This window comes from Chrysochloris asiatica, unplaced genomic scaffold (assembly GCF_000296735.1).
Source record: "Chrysochloris asiatica unplaced genomic scaffold, ChrAsi1.0 scaffold00321, whole genome shotgun sequence".
NCBI classification, from domain to species: Eukaryota; Metazoa; Chordata; class Mammalia; order Afrosoricida; family Chrysochloridae; genus Chrysochloris; species Chrysochloris asiatica.
In genome coordinates this window covers 784,901-803,823 of record NW_006408839.1, presented here as the reverse complement: position 1 = coordinate 803,823, position 18,923 = coordinate 784,901, and the positions used below count along the sequence as shown (strand labels likewise).

The 18,923-nt window shown below is 47.2% G+C and overlaps 1 protein-coding gene across 1 annotated transcript in view; it reads right to left on the bottom strand.

Moving 5' to 3' along the window:
* ADCY2 (adenylate cyclase 2 (brain)) overlaps nucleotides 1–18,923 on the bottom strand; it is a 403,615-nt gene that overhangs the window by 35,995 nt on the left and 348,697 nt on the right. The window contains exon 18 of the mRNA XM_006875344.1: nucleotides 13,475–13,644. Within this exon, the coding sequence (XP_006875406.1) occupies nucleotides 13,475–13,644 (170 nt within the window). The remainder of the gene's footprint in view (nucleotides 1–13,474; nucleotides 13,645–18,923) is intronic.

Sequence of the window (18,923 nt, the reverse complement as noted above, 5' to 3'; positions counted from 1 at the left end):
TGTTGTGCATAGAGTTGTTATGAGTTGGTACCGACTTAATGGCCCCTAACAAGAACAAGAAGCACACAGACTGAGAGGCAGTTGTTCAAATAGAGCAAGCGGACACTGAGTGGTTTAAAATCAGAAAAGGTGTACGCTGTGCTTGTATTCCTTCACCATACTTATTCAACCTGTATGCTGAGCACATAATTTGAGAAATTGGATTATGCGAAGAACGTGGCATCAGGATTGGAGGAAGACTCATTAACAACCTGTGATATGCAGATGATACAATCTTGCTTGCTGAAAAAGAAAACCAATTAAAACACTGATGAAGATTAAAGACCACAGCCTTCCATTGGGTTGCATCTCGATGTAAAAAAAACCCAAAACCCTCACCAAGGGGCTAATAAATACCATCATGATAAATGGAGAAAAGACTGAAGTTGTCAAAAACTTCATTTTGCTCAGCTCAACCATCAACACTCATGGAAGCAGCAGTCAAGAAGTCAAATGATGTATTTGATTAGGCAAATCTGCCGCACAAGACCTCTTTAAAGTGTTCACGAGCCAAGGTGTCAGTTTGAGGACTAAGGTGCGCCTGACCCAAGCCATGGTGTTTTCAATAGCCTCATATGCATGTGAAAGTTGGACAGTGAATAAGGAAGACTGTAAAAGAATTAACGCTTTTGAGTTATGGTGTTGGAGGAGAATAGTGAATGTGCCATGGGCTGCCAGGAGAACAAACAAATCTGTTTTGGAAGAAATATAGTCAGAGTGCTCCTTAGAAGCCAGGATGTCAAGAATTTGTCGCTCATACTTCAGACAGGTCATCAGGAGGGACCAGTCCCTGGAGAAGGACATCATGCTGGGTCAGAGAAAAAGAGGAAGGCCTGCAACAAGATGCATGGGCACAGGGGCAGCAGTCATGGTTAAAGTGTCACTAGGATTGTGAGGAAGGTACAGGACCAGGCGGTGTTTCGTTGTGCTGTGCACAGGGTCGCAATGAGGGGGAACTGACTCTGCAGCACCTAACAACACCACCGCCATCTCAACACACTCACACAAGTTTCTTTACCCCCACACCAGCCAGACACACACATTCAAGTTTTGATATGATCTTCAAATCATATCGCATCAAAATCAGACCAAACGATCCCTATTTCAAATGAGTTAAGACATCTCAGTTTGTATCAGGGACTCCTAGAGTGGCACTGTGGGTTAATGCGCTGGACTGCAAGGTTGGTTTGAACTGCAAGGTCAGTGGTTCAAGCTCACCAGCTGCTCCTTGGGAACACTATAGCGACTCGACAGCATTAACAACAATAACAGTTTATATCAGGAGTCCTGATACGGCACTGTGGGATAAAGAGCTGGATGGGAAGATCAGTTTGAACCACAAGGTCGGAGGTTCAAACTCACCAGCAGCTCCTGCAAAACCCAATACAGAAGCCGGCTGACTTGGCGGAATTCAAGTATAGTTTAGATCAGCAAGTCAGCAGTTCCAATCTGCCACCGCTTCAAGAGAGAAAGATGAGGCTTTCTGCCCCCATAATGATTTACAGTCTCATCAACTTTATACAGGGTCAGTATGAGTCAGAACCGACTCCACGGCACCCCACCACCACCACAGACGGAGGAGCAAGGTAATAGTAACGTTTTCTTTATACCTCTGGGATCAGATGGACAGTGTGACATGTGACCTCTTAGTGTCTTCAGATCTTACTCTAAAAGGATCCTAACAGCCAAACCCACGGCCATGGAGTTGATTTTGACTCATAGTGAATCCATAGGATGGATGAGAATGGTCCTCAGGGTTTCTGAGATTAAATCTACACAGGAGCAGATAGCCCCATCTTTCTCCTTCAGAGCAGCTGATGGGTTTGAACTGTGGACCTTGCAGTTAGCAGCCCAATGCTTATCCTACAGTGCCATCAGTGTGCTAAGAAAGGCACAGGGGGCCTGAAATTCATCATTGTGGGCGCTGTGAGCCTAGGTTGAGAACTCAGTTTCCCTTAGTTGTCTTTACCTATGGAGTCCTGGTGTGGCGCCATAGGATAAGCACTTAACTTCAAGGTTGGCTTGAGCTGCAAAATCGGTGGTTCAAACTCATCAGGCGCTCCTCGGAAACCCTATACAAGGTCACTATGATTGGAACTGATTTCGTAGCATTTAACAACAATGTGATGGCTGGAAATGCAGTTTTCTTGACCAATGATGTCGCCGACTTTATATGGCCCACGGGCAGACAGATGTTCCCCACCCCTTGCTCCAGCCTATGAATAAGATAGTTCTAGATAACTTTGTAGCAGACATCCATTCTTATTCCCTTTTTCACATCATGTGCTACCCCAGGTATGACAGGCACGGAAAACCCTTGTCCATGTTCCAAGGAGCTCTGGTAGTGTAGTGGTTACAAATTGGGCTACTAACCTCAGAGTCTGCAGTTCGAAATTACCAGCTGTTCCGCAGGAGAAAGATGAGGCTTTCTGCTCCCATAAAGATTTATAGCCTAGGAAACCCTGTACAGGGTCACTATGGGTCGGAACCGACTCCACAGCACATCACAACAACATGTTCCATTTGGTGGTTTATTCCTGGCTCTGGTCCTCCCACTCTAGGCCCCTCCATTCTCCCTAAAACATGAAAATACTCCCAACCCTTCTGAGCTGGTATAGAAGAAGAATCCTCTTCCATCCCTGGAGACTCCTACCTGAGCTAAAAAATCATAATTTCTCATATTCCCAAACCCCCAAACCAAACCTGCTGATGCCGAGTCCACACCTCTGCTCTGTCTAATCATAGAAACCATTATTGGACAGAACAGAGGTGCCCCACAGGGTTTATGGAAGCAAACAGTCACATCTCTCTCCCACAAAGCACAAGATCACACTTCTGATCTTGATTACTAACTCAGCACTTAACCACTGCGCCACGACCCGAAAAACCAAGTCCATTACACAGAGACCTCACGTGACCTAAGCAGCACAATGCTGTTAGCTGGTGTTAGCTGTTGCTGGGTTAGCTCTGACTCATGGTACCACATGGAACAGAACACAGTGCTGCCTGGTCCCGATCCAGCCTCATGGAGTCTGAGTTCACTGTGGAATCCACCATGTCCACCCACCCCACTGAGGGCCCCTTCAGCTTCTCAGGTCCCGGACTCTGTCACCAGGCATCATGTCCTTCTGCAATGATCAGTTTCTCCTGATGAAGCATCTAACGTCCACAGGCAGAAGTCTCAGACGATATTTGTGGTGTATGGGGTTTGAACTGCCAAAATTTTTTTTGAAAGTTTTTATTGTGAATTGAGTGAAAGGTCACAGGGCAGATTATCAGTTTTATGTTCAAAAAGTCAGATCTTGCTTCATTGCAATGATTACAATCCCCTCCGTGTACCATTGGTTAACAGTACTTATCTCTATTTGCTTTTTTTTTGTTTGTTTGTTTAGATGCACACATACAAATCAGAAAAAATATATTCATTTAAATGTCCAAAGGGGACACTCTGCAAGCCAGCCTCCTGCAAACAGCCTTTCTCAGGCCCTGGGCCTAGAGTCCTCAGCTGCTCTCTCTCTCTGCTACTGTCTCTGCGGTCACTCTTGTTTGATTAGGATCTCACACTCCACTCATGCCCTTCCCTCTTGTTGGTCCCAGCATCCTCTATTCCTGAAATAAAAGATGACCTACCATGACTTCCTTTTAGTTACATTTCTTCTACACTTAGAGTTGTGACAATCGCAATTAGTCCTAATAACAATCAATCACAATTGATTCCTAAAATCCTGTTCCCATCCTTCCCCATCCACTTTCACCAATTGTATCTGGACAAGATGAAAACTATTCAGTGAGGATTCTACCTTACCCCCTTCTTTCTGAAAATAAGCACACTTAGGAAAAACTTGTAAGCCAGCCACTTTGTACATTCATAACCCCCACCCCCATTTTTGATAACCAATGTTTAAGTTACCCATCCTTATCAATCTAGTGCACTGAGGAGGCTAGCTTGCTCCTTGATAAGTAGAATCCTTCCCTTTTGGTTGGAATTTTGAGCAACCGCATCCATAAGCAAAGGTCCAGGTCATCAACTTGCAGCAATTGACACTTGTCATAGTATCAAACTTCTTTATCTCCATCTGGTCAATTATTGGTCAGCTAGCCATCCAAGCTACGTCAGATGGGTATTAGCTGCAAGGTTGGGGGCTCTCCGACACGTGCCCCCACTTCATATCAGCTGGCTTCTTCACTCTCAATTCTAGTTCACAATGTCTAGGTCAGTGTCCATGGACTCAGGAGTTCACACGCCTCCCGAAACTTGAGACCAGCCAGCCCTTTCTTTTCTCGCTCTCATCTCAAGATCACTGGGCGTCTATGGAACATGGCCAAACTCAACCCATGTCTTCACTGCTGCATCGTCTGATTCTTGAAAGTAAGCCACCAGACCTTTCATTCTTGTCTGTCTGAGTTTGGAAGCACCAATGAACCCTTTCCACCATGGGTGATTCTGTTGGTACTGGATATAGCAGTGAAATAACTTCCAGCTTGACAGCAACCCAAAAGGCACCAGAGAACGGACACTGACAGATGGGGGAAGTGGCATCAACAGCCTAGTACACACTGGTTGTCATTGATGTTAGGTGCCATAGAGTTGGTTCATACTCATAGCCACGCTGTGTAGACCAGCACAAAACAACGGTCCATCACGTGCCACCCTCACAGTTGTTGTGTTGAGTCCATGGCTGCAGCTACTGTGTTGATTTATCTTGTCGGGGTGCTGCCTGATTTCCACGGACCCTTTTAGCAACCATCATATCCTTCTCCAGGGACTGGCTCCTGCTGATAACATGCTTGAAGTATGAAAGATGATGTCTCGACATCCTGGCTTCTAAGGAGCTTTCTGGCTGTACTTCTTCCAAGACAGATTAGTTTGTTCTTTCAGCAGCCCACGGTATAGTCAATATTCTTGGCCAATACTATAATTCAAAGACACCAATTCTTTTATGGTCTTCCTTATTCATCATCCTGCTTCTCCATACCTAGGAGATGATTAGAACTACCATGGTTTGGGTCAGGTGCACCTCAGTTTCTAACCAAGTGCAAATATCATGTGGTCACTCTGTGAGTTCTCCTTGCTTTATTATGATTTCCTGGTTTCTTCACAAAGGGGATCCAGCGGGGAGTCCGTGCAATGCTGTGAAGTTCACGTGAGCCTTGAAGGTAGGTCGTCAGGAGGGAGCAGCAGCTCTGTTGGCTCCAGTTAATTGTGCTGCTGTTGGTGTTATTAGGTGCTGTTGAGTCAGTTCCAACCCATAGGAAGCCCATGCACAACAGAACAAAACCCTGCCTGGTCCTAAGCCATCCTCACAATCGTGGCTGCATTGAATCCCATTGTTGCGGCCACTGTGTCAACCCATCTCACCCAGAGTCTTCCTCTTGGTCCATGATGCTCTGCTTTTCCAACCATGACGTCCTCCTCCAGGCACTGATACACTGAGAACCTTGGATAACCTCCTCCACAGGGCACCACTGGCCACTGCACAGGCTGTGCCTGGCATGGCCCTGCCATGTAGAAGCACGGTCTCTGTTGTCACTGTGGACGACACTGTGATACGGGTGAGCAAGGACTTCGGGAGTGAAACACAGATGCCTGTCAGCGAGGACCACCAACACATGCAAGGTACCAGAGCCGAGGCAGTGTGGCTCCCTGTAGAAATGAGGAGACGGGACCATCCACAACCTCTGTTTCCCAGATCACCATTCAGAGAGCGTTTTCTCCCAGAACGCGGCATTTCAGCAAGTCCCGTGTCACAAAAATCTCAAACCCAAACTGCTTCTACCGAGTCAATCCCAACTCAGTGCAAGTCTATAGGACAGACTAGACCTGCCTCATAGGCTTTCTAAGGCTGCAAATCTTTACAGGGGCAGACAGCCTCATCTTTCTCCTGTGGAGTGGCTGATGGGTTTGAACAGCTGACATTCCAGTTACTTGCAGATCACTTAACCCCCTGCACCACCAGAACTTTACCTTTGAGATTCCCATAAACCAATTCTGTCAATTCTATTCTGACTCCTAGTGATGCTGTACAGCACAGTTGTTGTTGTTGTTGTTAAGTGCCATTGAGTCGGTTCCGACCCATAGCGACCCTGTAACAGGGTTTCCAAGGGTGTAAATCTTTACGGGAGTAGAAAGCCTTATCTTTCTCCCGCGGAGCGGCTGGTAGTTTCGAACCGCTGACCTTATGGTTCACAGCCCGATTCGTAACCACTACGCTAACTGCCCTATAGCCTTTCCAAGAACGAACCTCATCTTCCTCCTTTGAAGCAACTGGTAGGTTGAAACCGCCAACCTTTTGGTGAGACACTAGCACTTAATCCCTGAGCCACCAGCTCCTTCTGTTTGTACCACCCAGATCCCGATGTATTCCAACCTCACTGGAGCTGGGGGCTCACCCGCTCTGCAGGTCTCCCGGACCTTGCTTCATGATGAGGCGAGGAGGTGGGAAGATTTGGGGACTGAAGAAGGGGAGAGCAGGCAAGGCTCTTGTGCGGCTGGAGAGAGGATCTGGAGTTTGGGAGCACAGGCCTGAACGGGGGTACTCAGTCTGCAGGAGAACTTGCAGATCAAAGCATGGGTCCCCGGTCACTTGTGAAATTCTGTGGGCTACAAGAAAAGCCTCTGCCCTTTTCTCCGAGGCTGGATGCAACCAAAGAAAACCACAGTGGGAGGCGTTCCTGAATAGGCACCCATCCTCTCACATCCTGGACACAGAGGGGCCAACATGAGGGTCTCTCCTGGTTTCTGAAGCCCGCCAGCAAGGCCTGGAGTTCCCTGATGTCCCTCTGCTTGTAGACGATCTTCACGTGGCTTCTGTCTTGCCCTGGGTGTGCATCTCAGTGAACAGTCTGCTCTTTGTAGAACTCAGAAGTGGTCAGGGTTTGGAACCCCTGCTCTGGTAGGGCCTCATTAGTGTAAGGAAAGCTGACCTGTGGCGCCCCCATGTGGGTCAGGCTGGCACTGTGCTCCATAGCGTTTTCAATGGCTGGTTTCTCAGATCTTTCTTCCAGGGTACTTCAGGGGAGACACGACCCTTCAGCCTTTCCATTTACAGATGAGTGTGTAAGAAAACCCCAATTTCAAATACAGCGAGCCACAGGGCAGGGGCCGAGTTTCTACTTAACTCAATCGACAGCTGACTCCGCCTTGTTGTCTGGGATTTCATGTGAATGCTATGGAGTCAGAGTGACCCTGTGGGGCCCAGGTGACCTGTTCCATTGGGTTCCCAAGGCCGTCACCCTCACACAAACACACAACCATGGGCTTCTCTCTTGGCTTGTGGGATCCAACTCTCGACCTCTTGGTCCCGTTCTTAACCACTGCGCCATTGGTCTTCCCTGTTTACAACAGAACAGAATGCTGCCCCAACCTGGACCACCCTCTCAACCATCACTATTCTTCTCCATCTAGGGGCCTTTTCACTATGTAGGATGCCTGTTGTTGTAGTCAAGTGCTGTTGAGTCGATTCCAACCCATAGCGACCCTCTATAGGGTTTCCAAGGAGCAGCTGGTGAGCTTGAACTGCCAACCTTGCAGTTCAAATGACTTTGCAGTCTGACGCATTAGCCCACACGCCACACCAGGACTCCAGGATGCCTGTAGGCACCAGCTATTTGGATTCCCATGGTTTGGATGCTAATTTCTCCACTCACAGATCCGACTCCTGGATGCTTTGCTCGTCCTGGGCAGGAGGGAGGGAGGTGGGAGAGAGGATGGTATGGACAGGGCTCTCAGGAACGATGCGGTTGCTGGATGCTAGCTGTGGACTGTGCTGGTCACTTATATGAAAATGAAAGTTAGCTGGGAACCAGTCACCCATTGCCTCCCTCAGGATGTTTTCAGGACAGAATCCACTTGGACCTCGCATGTGCTAGGGCCAGTACATCGCAGTGGTGTGAGGAAAACACAGCTAACTTCTCAGAGAAAGTGAGAGCATTTCCAATTCTTCCACGGTGTCTGCCCAGTGTGTCCAGAGATACCTCCTTTTATATCTAAAAATGAGTCTCTGAGGGATGTAGCTGTTCCGCCATGCCTGTGGCCATCTACTAATGGACAGCTGCTCCCTCTGCCCAAAGCTGTAGATGGAACACTTAAACCAGAAGATGAAAATCACCGGACACATCGGGAGAGAAGGTCATCTCTAACCTAAAGGCAAACCGTCCAGGTGAGGTACAGCTGCCATTCCGCTAACTCCCAGGCGACCAGCAAGGCCAGGTGCGTGGATGTAAACACAGCCCTACTGAAAAAGTTTTGTTTTTATAACAGAGGCAATGAGCTTCCATGCTTTAGGCCGTTCCTAATGAACTGTGACTTCTACTGTGTTGACAATAGTCCTCGTGCTGCTAGCTGACGTTGAGTTGTCCCTGACTCACGCACAATGGAAAGAAACAGTACTGTCCTGCCTCTCCATGACCACTGTGGACAAGCTCCCTGTGGTCCACAGGATTATCACTGGCTGGTTTCTGGGTCTGCCGTAAATTGAAGTTGTTGTTAAGTGCTATCCAGTCAGTTTCGGCTCATAGTGACCCTGTCTAGGGTTCCTGAGGAGCAGCTGGTGGGTTTGAACTGCCAACTTTGTGGTTCACAGTACGGTGCTGACCCAAAGGCACCACACCAGGAGCCCCCTGAAGTCTGCTGGGCATCATGCTGTTGTTGTTGTTAAGTACCGTTGAGTCAATTCCGACCCATAGCTACACTGTATAGGGTTTCTGAGGAGCAGCTGGTGAGCTTGAACCACCAACCTTGAAGTTCAAAGCGCTTCGCAGTCTGGCGCATTAACCCACAGCGCCACACCAGGACTCCTTAGCAGCACACAAGTCCTCACTGACAGACAGGTGGTAACTCTGCATGGGGAAGTCTCCCTAGCTGCGGGGAGGCCTGGAGCCTCTTGCTGGTCCTTCATATTAAATGAACACCCACATGGTTATCTTTCCTCTGTCTGGCTTCGTGTCTGTTCTCCAATTTTATAAGACACTACTCGGAGGGATCTTCAAAAAGTTCATGGAAACATGGAACGAAACGATACTATTCCCACACGCTTTTTGAAACCCCCTCTTTCCTACCCTCCTCTTAGGACCTTGACAACTGGTGACATCTGTAATGAACAAACAACCTTGTCTCTCCAAGGCACAGGGCTAAGGACGCCTGCGTAGCCTTTGGAGGCACACGAGTCAATTGACAACAGCATGTTACTACTCTCCAGACATTTCTCTTGGCATTGAACATGAACCTGAGCTTAGTGTGGCATATGGATGTGATGACTTGTTTATGTTCTGCTCACACAAAGCTGATCGTACTAGGTATACGGTCCACAACAGCCAGAGTGTCCACCTGGCTCCCTGCTAGCCTCTCTGTCCAACCCTCCACCCTCCTTAGACTTGAAGGTGCTTCCTGAGGAAGCACTGAACTGCTAACCACAAGGTTGGTGGTTCAAACAGCTGCTCTGGGGGAGAAAGATTAGGCTTTCGTTTACAGTCTCGGAAATCCTATGCAGGGCAGGCAGCTATGGGTCAGGAGCAAGCCAATGGCAACGGACTTGGGTTTGCTTTTTAGGTGTCATGAGTTCAACATTGGGCTGGAACAAGGCCAGCTGCTCCATGAGAGAAAGATGAGGTTGTCTATTCCTGTGAAGATTTAATCTCAGAGACCTCGCGGGGCAGTTCTACTCTGTCCCACGGGGTCGCCAAGAGTCAGAATGGACTCAACTGCAGTGGGCGTGCCTTGGTTTGGTTTTCCAGCTTTTCAGTGAACTAACGCAATGGCTGGGTTCACATAATGACAGCACCCACCCCCTGGAGGCTTCCCAGTCCCCCCAAGAGCGAAGTTGGAACCTGACGGCATCTTGCACATCGGGCAGCAAGCCTTTGCCAGGCGAATACAAAGCGTGCTTGAGAAGTGACTCACAAAACCGCTTCCGACAATCTCAACCATCAGCACCATCACCTCGAGGGGACTCCATGTCCTCAGCCATGCTGGCTCAGGGCTTCGGGTGAGTGTGTCATGGATAGGAAGAGCCATCAAGCAATTCTGAAAAATGTCAGCCACTTACAAACCATTTGCAGCGCTGGTGAAAATGCCAAAGAATTAGGGAACATCTCGCTCTGGGCATTCGAAACCCAGAAATGTCTGCATCTCCTTCATTAGGAGCAGACAGGTTAGAATCACGTAGCGGCCGGAGAGGCTCAGGGCTGGCACGCTGCTGGCCTCCTGTCCAATGGATTTTCAATGGCACACGTGCCAGGTAGACTTTTTTCGTTTCCTCCTTCCCACTTCCTGACTCTGTCAGCACATCTTTGATGTGGTTTTGTAAATTATCCATGCACCTGAAGTGTTGGATACACATAGATTTCTCTGCTAAAAACACCCTGTTGCTTTAGACCATCTTCCTGTTGTAGCCATTTAAAATGCCACATTTAAAGTGTATTCGGGAAAGGCCCCTGTCTGAGGATAATTAGGAACTCACACAGACATAACCCAAGCATCTGAATAGTGTGCATGAAAAGCAACAGGGCATTACCTCATAAGCAGGGGCATACTAGCCAATCACTTTATCCTGTAAGGTTGCTACAAGTCACAATCAATTCGATGGCAGGGGTTTTGTAATTAAGGTTACTATAGAGATCACACCAGGACTCCTGGTGTGGCTCTGTGGGCTAATGTGTCAGACTGCAAAGTCATTTGAACTGTAAGGTCGGTGGTTCAAGCTCATCAGCTGCTCATTGGGAACCCTATATAGGATCGCTATGGGTCGGAATCGACTTGACGGCATGTAACCACAACAACAACAACACAGAGATCATACTAAGAGAGCAAAGCTAGAAGTACCCTGAGTGAAAGAGAAAGTGCCTTCCTGTTCATAACCACTCCGTTGCTGCTGGCTTCTTCACCAGAGATTGTGCGTCTTTTCAGCACCCCACTCAACTCCCCACAAGTAATTTCCTCCTATCAGAAACTTCCTAATCTATTTCCACCTTTTGCTACAAATGTGTAATGCATTCAAGAACCTCACAGCTCATAAGTAGCCCCATCACTGGCTAAACATCCCGGCCAGGGAGGCTGTTCTGCCTCAGAGATCCGTCGAGCTTTTGTGATCCAGTCGAGAAAGACTAGACGGAGTATGTTGTCTGTTTCAAGAATTGACTGGAGTATCAGTGTCTAAGCTCACTGTTGTCAACGTGGATAAGGAATAACCACGCTTCCTTAATACGATTATCCATTTCTTCCAACTCCACGGGCCTCAGTTAGATTCTATTAGTTTCATGGTGCAGAGGCTGACGCAAATTCAATTCAATAAGGATATGCTGACGTAGCACTTCTACAAAGTGTTTCAGAAGAACAAACCATTTGCTGACAAGTAGGCTCAGACTCCCGGTGACCCCACCTCATATGTCAGAAAAGAACTGTCCTCCATAGGGCTGAGTTTTAGGATGTAGAGGACTAAAGTGTTCAAGAGCAAAGATGTCACTTTGAGGACTAAGGTGTGCCTGACTCGAGTGTTATTTTCAATTGCCTCTTAGACACGTGAAAGTCAGACAATGAATAAGGATGACCAGAGAAGAATCAATGCATCGGAGTTACGGTGTTGACAAAGAATACGGACAATGCCATGCACTGCAAGAAAAACTAAGGAATCTGTGCTGGAAGAAGTGCAGCCAGCTGCTCCCTAGAAACGAAGCTAGCTCGACTCTGTCCCACATACTTTGAGCCTGTTATCGGGAGGCACTCTGGTAGCGTAGTGGATTATGAACGGGGCTGCTAACTGCAAGGTCAGTAGTTTGAATTTACGAGTCACTCCAGAGGAGAAAGTTAAGGTTTTCTGCTCCCGTAAAGATTTATAGCCTCGAAACCCTACACAGGGTTGTTATGAGTCAGAACTGACTTGGTGGCACACCACCACCACCACGCCCAGGAGACACCAGTCCCTGAAGGAGGACATCAGGCTTGGTTAAAGTGGAAGATCAGCAAAAACAGAAGAAGCCCCTCAACGGGATGGATTGATACAGTGGCAGCAACATGACAACAACTGTGAAGCTGGTCAGGACTGGGCGATGTTTCATTCTCTTGTACATAGGGTAGTTGTGAGTCAGAACCAACTCCACAGCACTTGACAACAATCTTTGTGGACACAGGGTGTTGATGGAGGAGTCAATGACCGATTTTTCTCAACATAACAACAAGCCCCCATTTTCAAATGAAAACAATTCAAGTAAATCTTCCGAGAAATACTTCTCAGGAGAACACAAAACCTAGGAAAACCCTTGAAGCAGATGGATCCGGATGCCAACTTAACACTTGGTTTAGAACATGGCTTTGCTGCTGAGATGTAAGCTAGTGATCAAAACAAAGTCTCTCAAGCAGAGACTCAACTATTCCTGACAGGCTTCTGGGGGTAAATAGATCCCACGAGTCCCATGAGTGAACATGACAGGCTCACCCACAGTGTCTAGTCCTCATGTCACTTTCTGCACAGAACATAAATGGCCCGGGTTGAGACTTACCCCTGTCCCCAAAGGTAATTCAGCCCCACACCTGGTCGATACATGCACTCCTGTTTTACTATCTCTGTGAATACAGCCAAACCTCACTTCATTGGGCTTCGCCTTGTGCTTCCCAGACACTGTGGTTCACAAATCAAACGTCTGAAGTGACCTTGCACTGAGCAAGTCTACGGGTGCCATCTTCCCAACAGCGCATGCTCACTTCTTGACTTTGGTCCTTCACACCTTTTCCTCATGGTATTGCATACTTCCCACACACAGTACAGGGTCAACATCCCTTCTGTATTCACTGGAAACCAGAACCTGCGTGCGGCTCACTTTATGGAAATATTCACTTTCTTGTGGTGGTTGGGAATGGAACCAGAAATATCCCTGAGCTAAGCTTGTATGACTCAGTACCTCCCAGCTAGCTCTCTGTCCTCAGGGGACCTGTGCTAATGTCTGACAACTTTTTATTGTGATTTGAGTGAAAGTTTATAGAGCACATGGTTTTCCATCCAACTGTTCAGACACATTTTGTTTGGTGGCAAATAAGACCTCACAGTCCCCAGTGTAATATCGCTCTTTCCACTTCCTCCCAGTCTTTGGGGGCCATCTTTGTTATCTTCTAGTGAGTTGAGACCAGAGATGCTTTTACACATCCTATAACACACAGGACAGCACACACCACAGAGAATGACCTGACCCCAAATATCAGTGGTGCTGAAGTTGAGAAAATTTGGACTGTCCTTAGTCATATCAGACCATTTAGAACACATATTTTCTCTAGCCCACTTATCCTCCCGGCGGATCTGTAACATCACACACACGTTTCTCTAAACCAGCATCTCCAAGCATCTCTCTCTTGCTCGCCATGTTGATCAGTAAACTGGTCACTGCTAGTTTTCACTTACTCAACACACACTCAACGTTCTCATCCTAGGGCAGGGAGGAAGCAGCTTACTTGTAGAACAAGACCTGGCTGTAGCTATCCAGCACGTGGGCGTGCGTGTGGAGCAGGATGGTGTTGTAACCCACCAAGGCCATCATCATGATCAGCATTTTCAACTCGTAGTTGATCCGCAGGAACACCGAGCAGGAGATCAATCCCAGGATGCAGCTGTATATAAAGTACTAGAACAGACAGACACGTCAGACCGACACTCAGAGTTAGTCTGAGAAACATTGAAAGGAGGTGAGGCTGTGTTCCATCACTGCTCGACTGGGCGCCTTACAAATGGATCGTGGGGCAGAGGGCTTCTCTACGCCTTGGTCCAGGAGTAAATGCATTGGCCAATGTAAGATTTTTTTTTCCTATAGTATATAGATTTACAAAACATATTCTTTTTTTATTGCAGTACATCTATAGAGAAGCAAATGTTAGCTATTTCAATAATCTTTCCATCCTGGGTTCAGGGCCTTTAATGATGCCACCGTGAGCACTTTCTGGAAGTTTCCACACCTTTTGTCTTCCTTCCTTTCTCTCTCAATCCTGGCCATCAATAATAAACTCTGATCTGTAGACACCTGCCTACTGTGCTTTGTTGTAAAGTGACGTTGAGTCAGTTCTGACTCAGAGCAACCCTGTATAGGGTTTCCAAGGAATGGCTGGTGACTTAGAACCACCGACCTTATGGTTCAAACTGACCTTGTGGTCCAGTGAGTACCCTACAGTGCCATAGCTGCTTGCTCTAGGTACTTCATAATAGCATATAGGTTCTTCTTCAGTCTCTGTTTCTGCAATTAAGAGGGATCATTACAGATCATTCTGTTGAAAGCTTTAGGAAGAGTAGACATTTTGCTAAATGAAAGCGAAATGGTGCGTCTGTCTAAAGAAGAGTTTATTTAAAACAGACAGGATTTCAGTGAAAATCTGTGGTTGGCACAAGTGAAGACTGTCCCACAAGGTGGATAAAACAAATGTTGCAGTTGGAAGAACCAAACGTTCAGAAGAATCAGACACATCCTACCTTTTGTCATCACAGAGCATGGACTATTTTGTGCCAACTGCCCACAACTGGCCCGGTGGAGCCTGGAGCCATCGTGTTTGAATCCCATCCATACGAGTGGTTCCACTTTTGACAAGTGACTTCACTTGTCTCCGCTTCAGTGTTTCTATCTATTAAATGAAAGGAATCATGGCTATCCTGGCAGGATCATTGTAAAGAATGAGGTGTGGAGAAAAACTGGGCTCTAGATCCACATGGGGGAGGCCTGCAGCCATTTTCACAATGTCCTATTTTCTATACTAGGAGGTTCCTGCGACTAAAAGGTTGTCTCACTACGTTAGCACTTCTGGAACACTGTGCGCCCTCAATACAGTTGAACAAACGTTAATAGAAAAGTCTGACTGTTGTGTGGTAAACGTCCTCTTGACAAGACAGTCTGACTGTTGTGTGGTAAACCTCTTCTTGATAAGAAGTCTGGTTGTTGTGTGCTAAATGTCCTCTTGACAAGAAGTCTGATGGTTGTGTGGTAAATGTTCTCTTGACAAGGAGTCTGATGGTTGTGTGGTAAATGTTCTCTTGACAAGAAGTCTGATGGTTGTGTGGTAAACATTCTCTTGACAAGACAGTCTGACTGTTGTGTGGTAAACCTCCTCTTGACAAGATAGTCCAGTTTTCTAGCCAGTCAATTTTAGCTTAATTGTATTGAATCAACAAAGGCCAGTTGATTCTGACTCCTGAGCACTCAGTGTGTGCCTGTACCACGGTGTCCCACATCCTTTTCAAGGGCTGAGTTTTCAGACAGAGAGCATCAAGCTGTCCTTCCCAGGTGCCCGTTACCTGTGGTTTGTTCACTGGTTACCCTGCCCAGAGACTCCACTACACTGAGAGAACCCACTGCTACCGAGTCCACTCAGCTCACAGTGACCCTATGGGAACAAACTGCCACATTGTCACCCAAGGAGCAACTGGTGGGTTCGAACCACAGACCTTTCAGTCCAACACTTAAAGCACTGTGCCACCGAGGCTCCTTTAATGAAGACACCTTGTTTAACTGTTGGGCTGCTGACCAAAAGGTTGACAGTTCAAACTCACCAGCAGCTCCAGAGAAGGATGTGGCAGTCAGCTTCAGTAAAGATCTTCAGCCTTAGAAAACCCCATGGGGCTGTTCTTCTCTGTCCTGTGGGGTCACTGTGAGAGAGAATAGATACTACAACTTTGGGTTTTATATCGACTAGCATAAAAATAATGGTGTTTTTAATAACCTCATATGGATGTGAGAGCTGGACAGTGAATAAGGAAGATCGTAGAAGAATTGATGCCTTTGAGTTGTGGTGTTGGAGGAGAATCCTGAAAGTGCCATAACAACCAATAGATCTGTTTTGGAAGAAGTGCAGCCAGAGTGCTCCTTAGAGGCCAACATGGCCAAACTTCATCTCTCATACTTTGGACATATTGTCAGGAGGAAATAGTCGCGGGAGAAGGATTATCATGCTTGGTAAGATGGAGGGTCAGAGAAAAAGAGGAAGACCCCTAACGAGATGGATTGGCCAGGTGGCAGCATCGATGAACTCAAGTGTGGCAGCGGTAGTGAGGTTGGCCCAGGATTGGACATTATTTTGTTCTGCTGTGCATGGGGTTGCTATGAGTCGGTTCCGACTCGATGGCACCTGACAACAACAACAAGCGTATAAATAAATGCTTATTTTGTTATTCCTACTGATTCGAAACTACCAGCGGTTCCGTGGGAGAAAGACAAGGTTTTCTGCTCCTGTAAAAATTTATAGCCTTGGAAACCATATACAGGTCGCTATGGATTAGAACCGACTCCACAGCACACCACCACCACCACTGATCTGCTGCACAAGACCTTGTTAAAGTGTTGAAGAGCAGAGATGTCAGCTTGAGGGCTAAGGTGCACCTGACCCAAGCCATGGTATTTTCAATAACCTCATATGGATGTGAAAACTGGACAGTGAGTAAGGAAGACTCTAGAAGAATCAGTGCATTTGAGTCATGGTGTTGGAGGAGAATATTGAAAGTGCCATGGGATGCCAAAAGAACAAACAGATCTGTGTTGGAAGTGAAGCCAGAGTGCACCTTGGAGGCCAGGACGCCCAAACTTCGTCTCTCATACTTCGGACATATTGTCAGGAGGGACCAGTCACTAGGGAGGGATATCATGTTTGGTGAGGTGGAGGGTCAGAGAAAAAGAGGAAGACCCCCAGCAAGATGGATTGGCAAAGTGGCAGCATCAGTGGGCTCAAGCGTGGCAACAATTGTGAGGTTGCCCAGGATTGGGCAGTGTTTCATTCTGTTGTGCACAGGGTCACTGTGAATCAGTACCAACTCAATGGCACCTAACAACAACAACAACCTCTGACTTGTACTTCCCCAGTTAAGGCTGTCTACTGAAAGAATGATCTCATTTGTCCACTTTATGGGGAAGAAAGGAAAGACAAGAAATGTGTCACAGGGGTGGGATCCAGACTTCCTGCTCTGCCAAGCATAGTGTACCTTAGCTACCACACAGGGATTCCTATAAATCCCTTAGCAGTGAGGACCAGCAAAGATGTCAGTTTGAAGACTAAGGTGTACCTAACCCAAGCGTGGTATTTTCAGTTGCCTGATATGCATGTGGATGTTGCACAATGAACAAGACAGACTGTACAACTGATGCCTTTGAGTTGTGGTGTGGGAGGAGAATATTGAAAGTGCCATGGGCTGCCAGAAGAACAAAACAGTCTGTGTTGGAAGAAGTGCAGCCAGAGTGCTCCTTAGCAGCCATGATGGCCAGACTATGTCTCTAATACTTCGGACATGTCATCAGGAGGGAGCAGTCCCTGGAGAAGTGCATCGTGTTTAGTAAAGTAGAGGGTCAGTGAACAAGCGAAAGACTCCCAATGAGATGGACCGAGAGAGTACCACCAGCAATGGACTCCAGTGTACTAACGATTGTGAGGATGGCACAGGATTGGGCAGTGCTTTGTTTTGTGGGGCACAGAGTCGCTATGAGTCGGATCCAACTCAACAACACCTAACAACAACAGTGAGGTCCAGGACCTGGCATTTCAGTTTTCAAAGACCTGCAGCTTCTCCTCAGAAGATAGAATCACGGTGGGCCCTAAATTCCCCTCAGAAGCTAGAATCATGGTGGGCCCTAAATTCCGTCAATGAGTCTCTCTTCAGGAACAAGTTTCCCTCTCGGCACACTAGTGTGAAGGGTACTCCTCATGACAGGTGGCCAGTTCTAAGGGATAGGAGGACTGTAAGCACAGTTTTCTTTGTCAAAATGTGCTTTTTCCATGTTTGATCTAGCGATTATAAATTTCCATTAAGAAAAGTGTTATCAACTTACATCACTACCAGCAGTGAACGAGGCAGCCTGTCTGTCTTCACTGTCTGGCTAAGCTCAGAGAGCATATGGGACCGGGAGCTGAAGGAAATCAAGCTGACATTGTACATGCCCACAAATGGCTTTCCTAATGATCCCTGGGATCTGTTAAGAGGAAAATCAAGTGTGCTCAGGGCACCTCCGGGATCCTCAGTCTCCCAAGCTAATAGTGCAATTTCCAACTACACACTGCCAGTAGCTGGCCCAAGGGACTTCCTCGACACAGCCGACCATGATCCACTTTCTGGGGACTAATTGTAGGAACAACTGTGCCCCATTAACTCACATCTATTGTGTTTTTATTAAAGAGCCTGCTGTATGGTTTTCCAGAATCCTTTAAGGCTGAGTAAACATTGCCTTCCCCCGTCTTGAGCGGGCCATGACTTATTTCTATGGAAATACGCGATATCCAAAGTTCTCAAGAAGGAAGTTGCTTCATCACTGTTCTCAATGCTGGGGACCTGAGTTCTAGACAAATACACTGGAGTGTGTGTGTGGGGGTGCTGTCCGAACTGTCTGTGTTGTTGTTGTTGTTAGGTGCCATCAAGTAGGTACCGACTCATAGCGACCCCGTGCACAACAGAACAAAACAGGGCCCGGTCCTGGGCCAACCTCACAAGTGTTGGCATGCTTGAGCCCATTGATGCTGCCACTTTGCCAATCCATCTTGCTGGGGGTCTTCCTCTTTGTCTCTGACCATCACTTTATCAAGCAGGATGTCCCTCTCCAGGGACTGGTTCCCCCTGACAATATGCCCAAAGTATAAGAGATGAAGTCTGGCCATCTTGGCTTCCAAGGAGCATTCTGGCTGCACTTCTTCCAACACAGATCTGCTGGTTCTTTTGGCAGTCCATGGTACTTTCAATATTCTCCTCCAACACCATAACTCAAATACATCAATTCTTCTACAAGCTTCCTAATCCAAATATTGAAAATATCATGGCTTGTGTCAGGTGCACCTTAGTCCTCAAACTGACATCTTTGCTCTTCAACACTTTAAAAAGGTCTTGTGCAGCAAATTTGTCTAATGCAATACGTCATCTGATATCCTGACAGCTGCTTCCGTGAGTGTT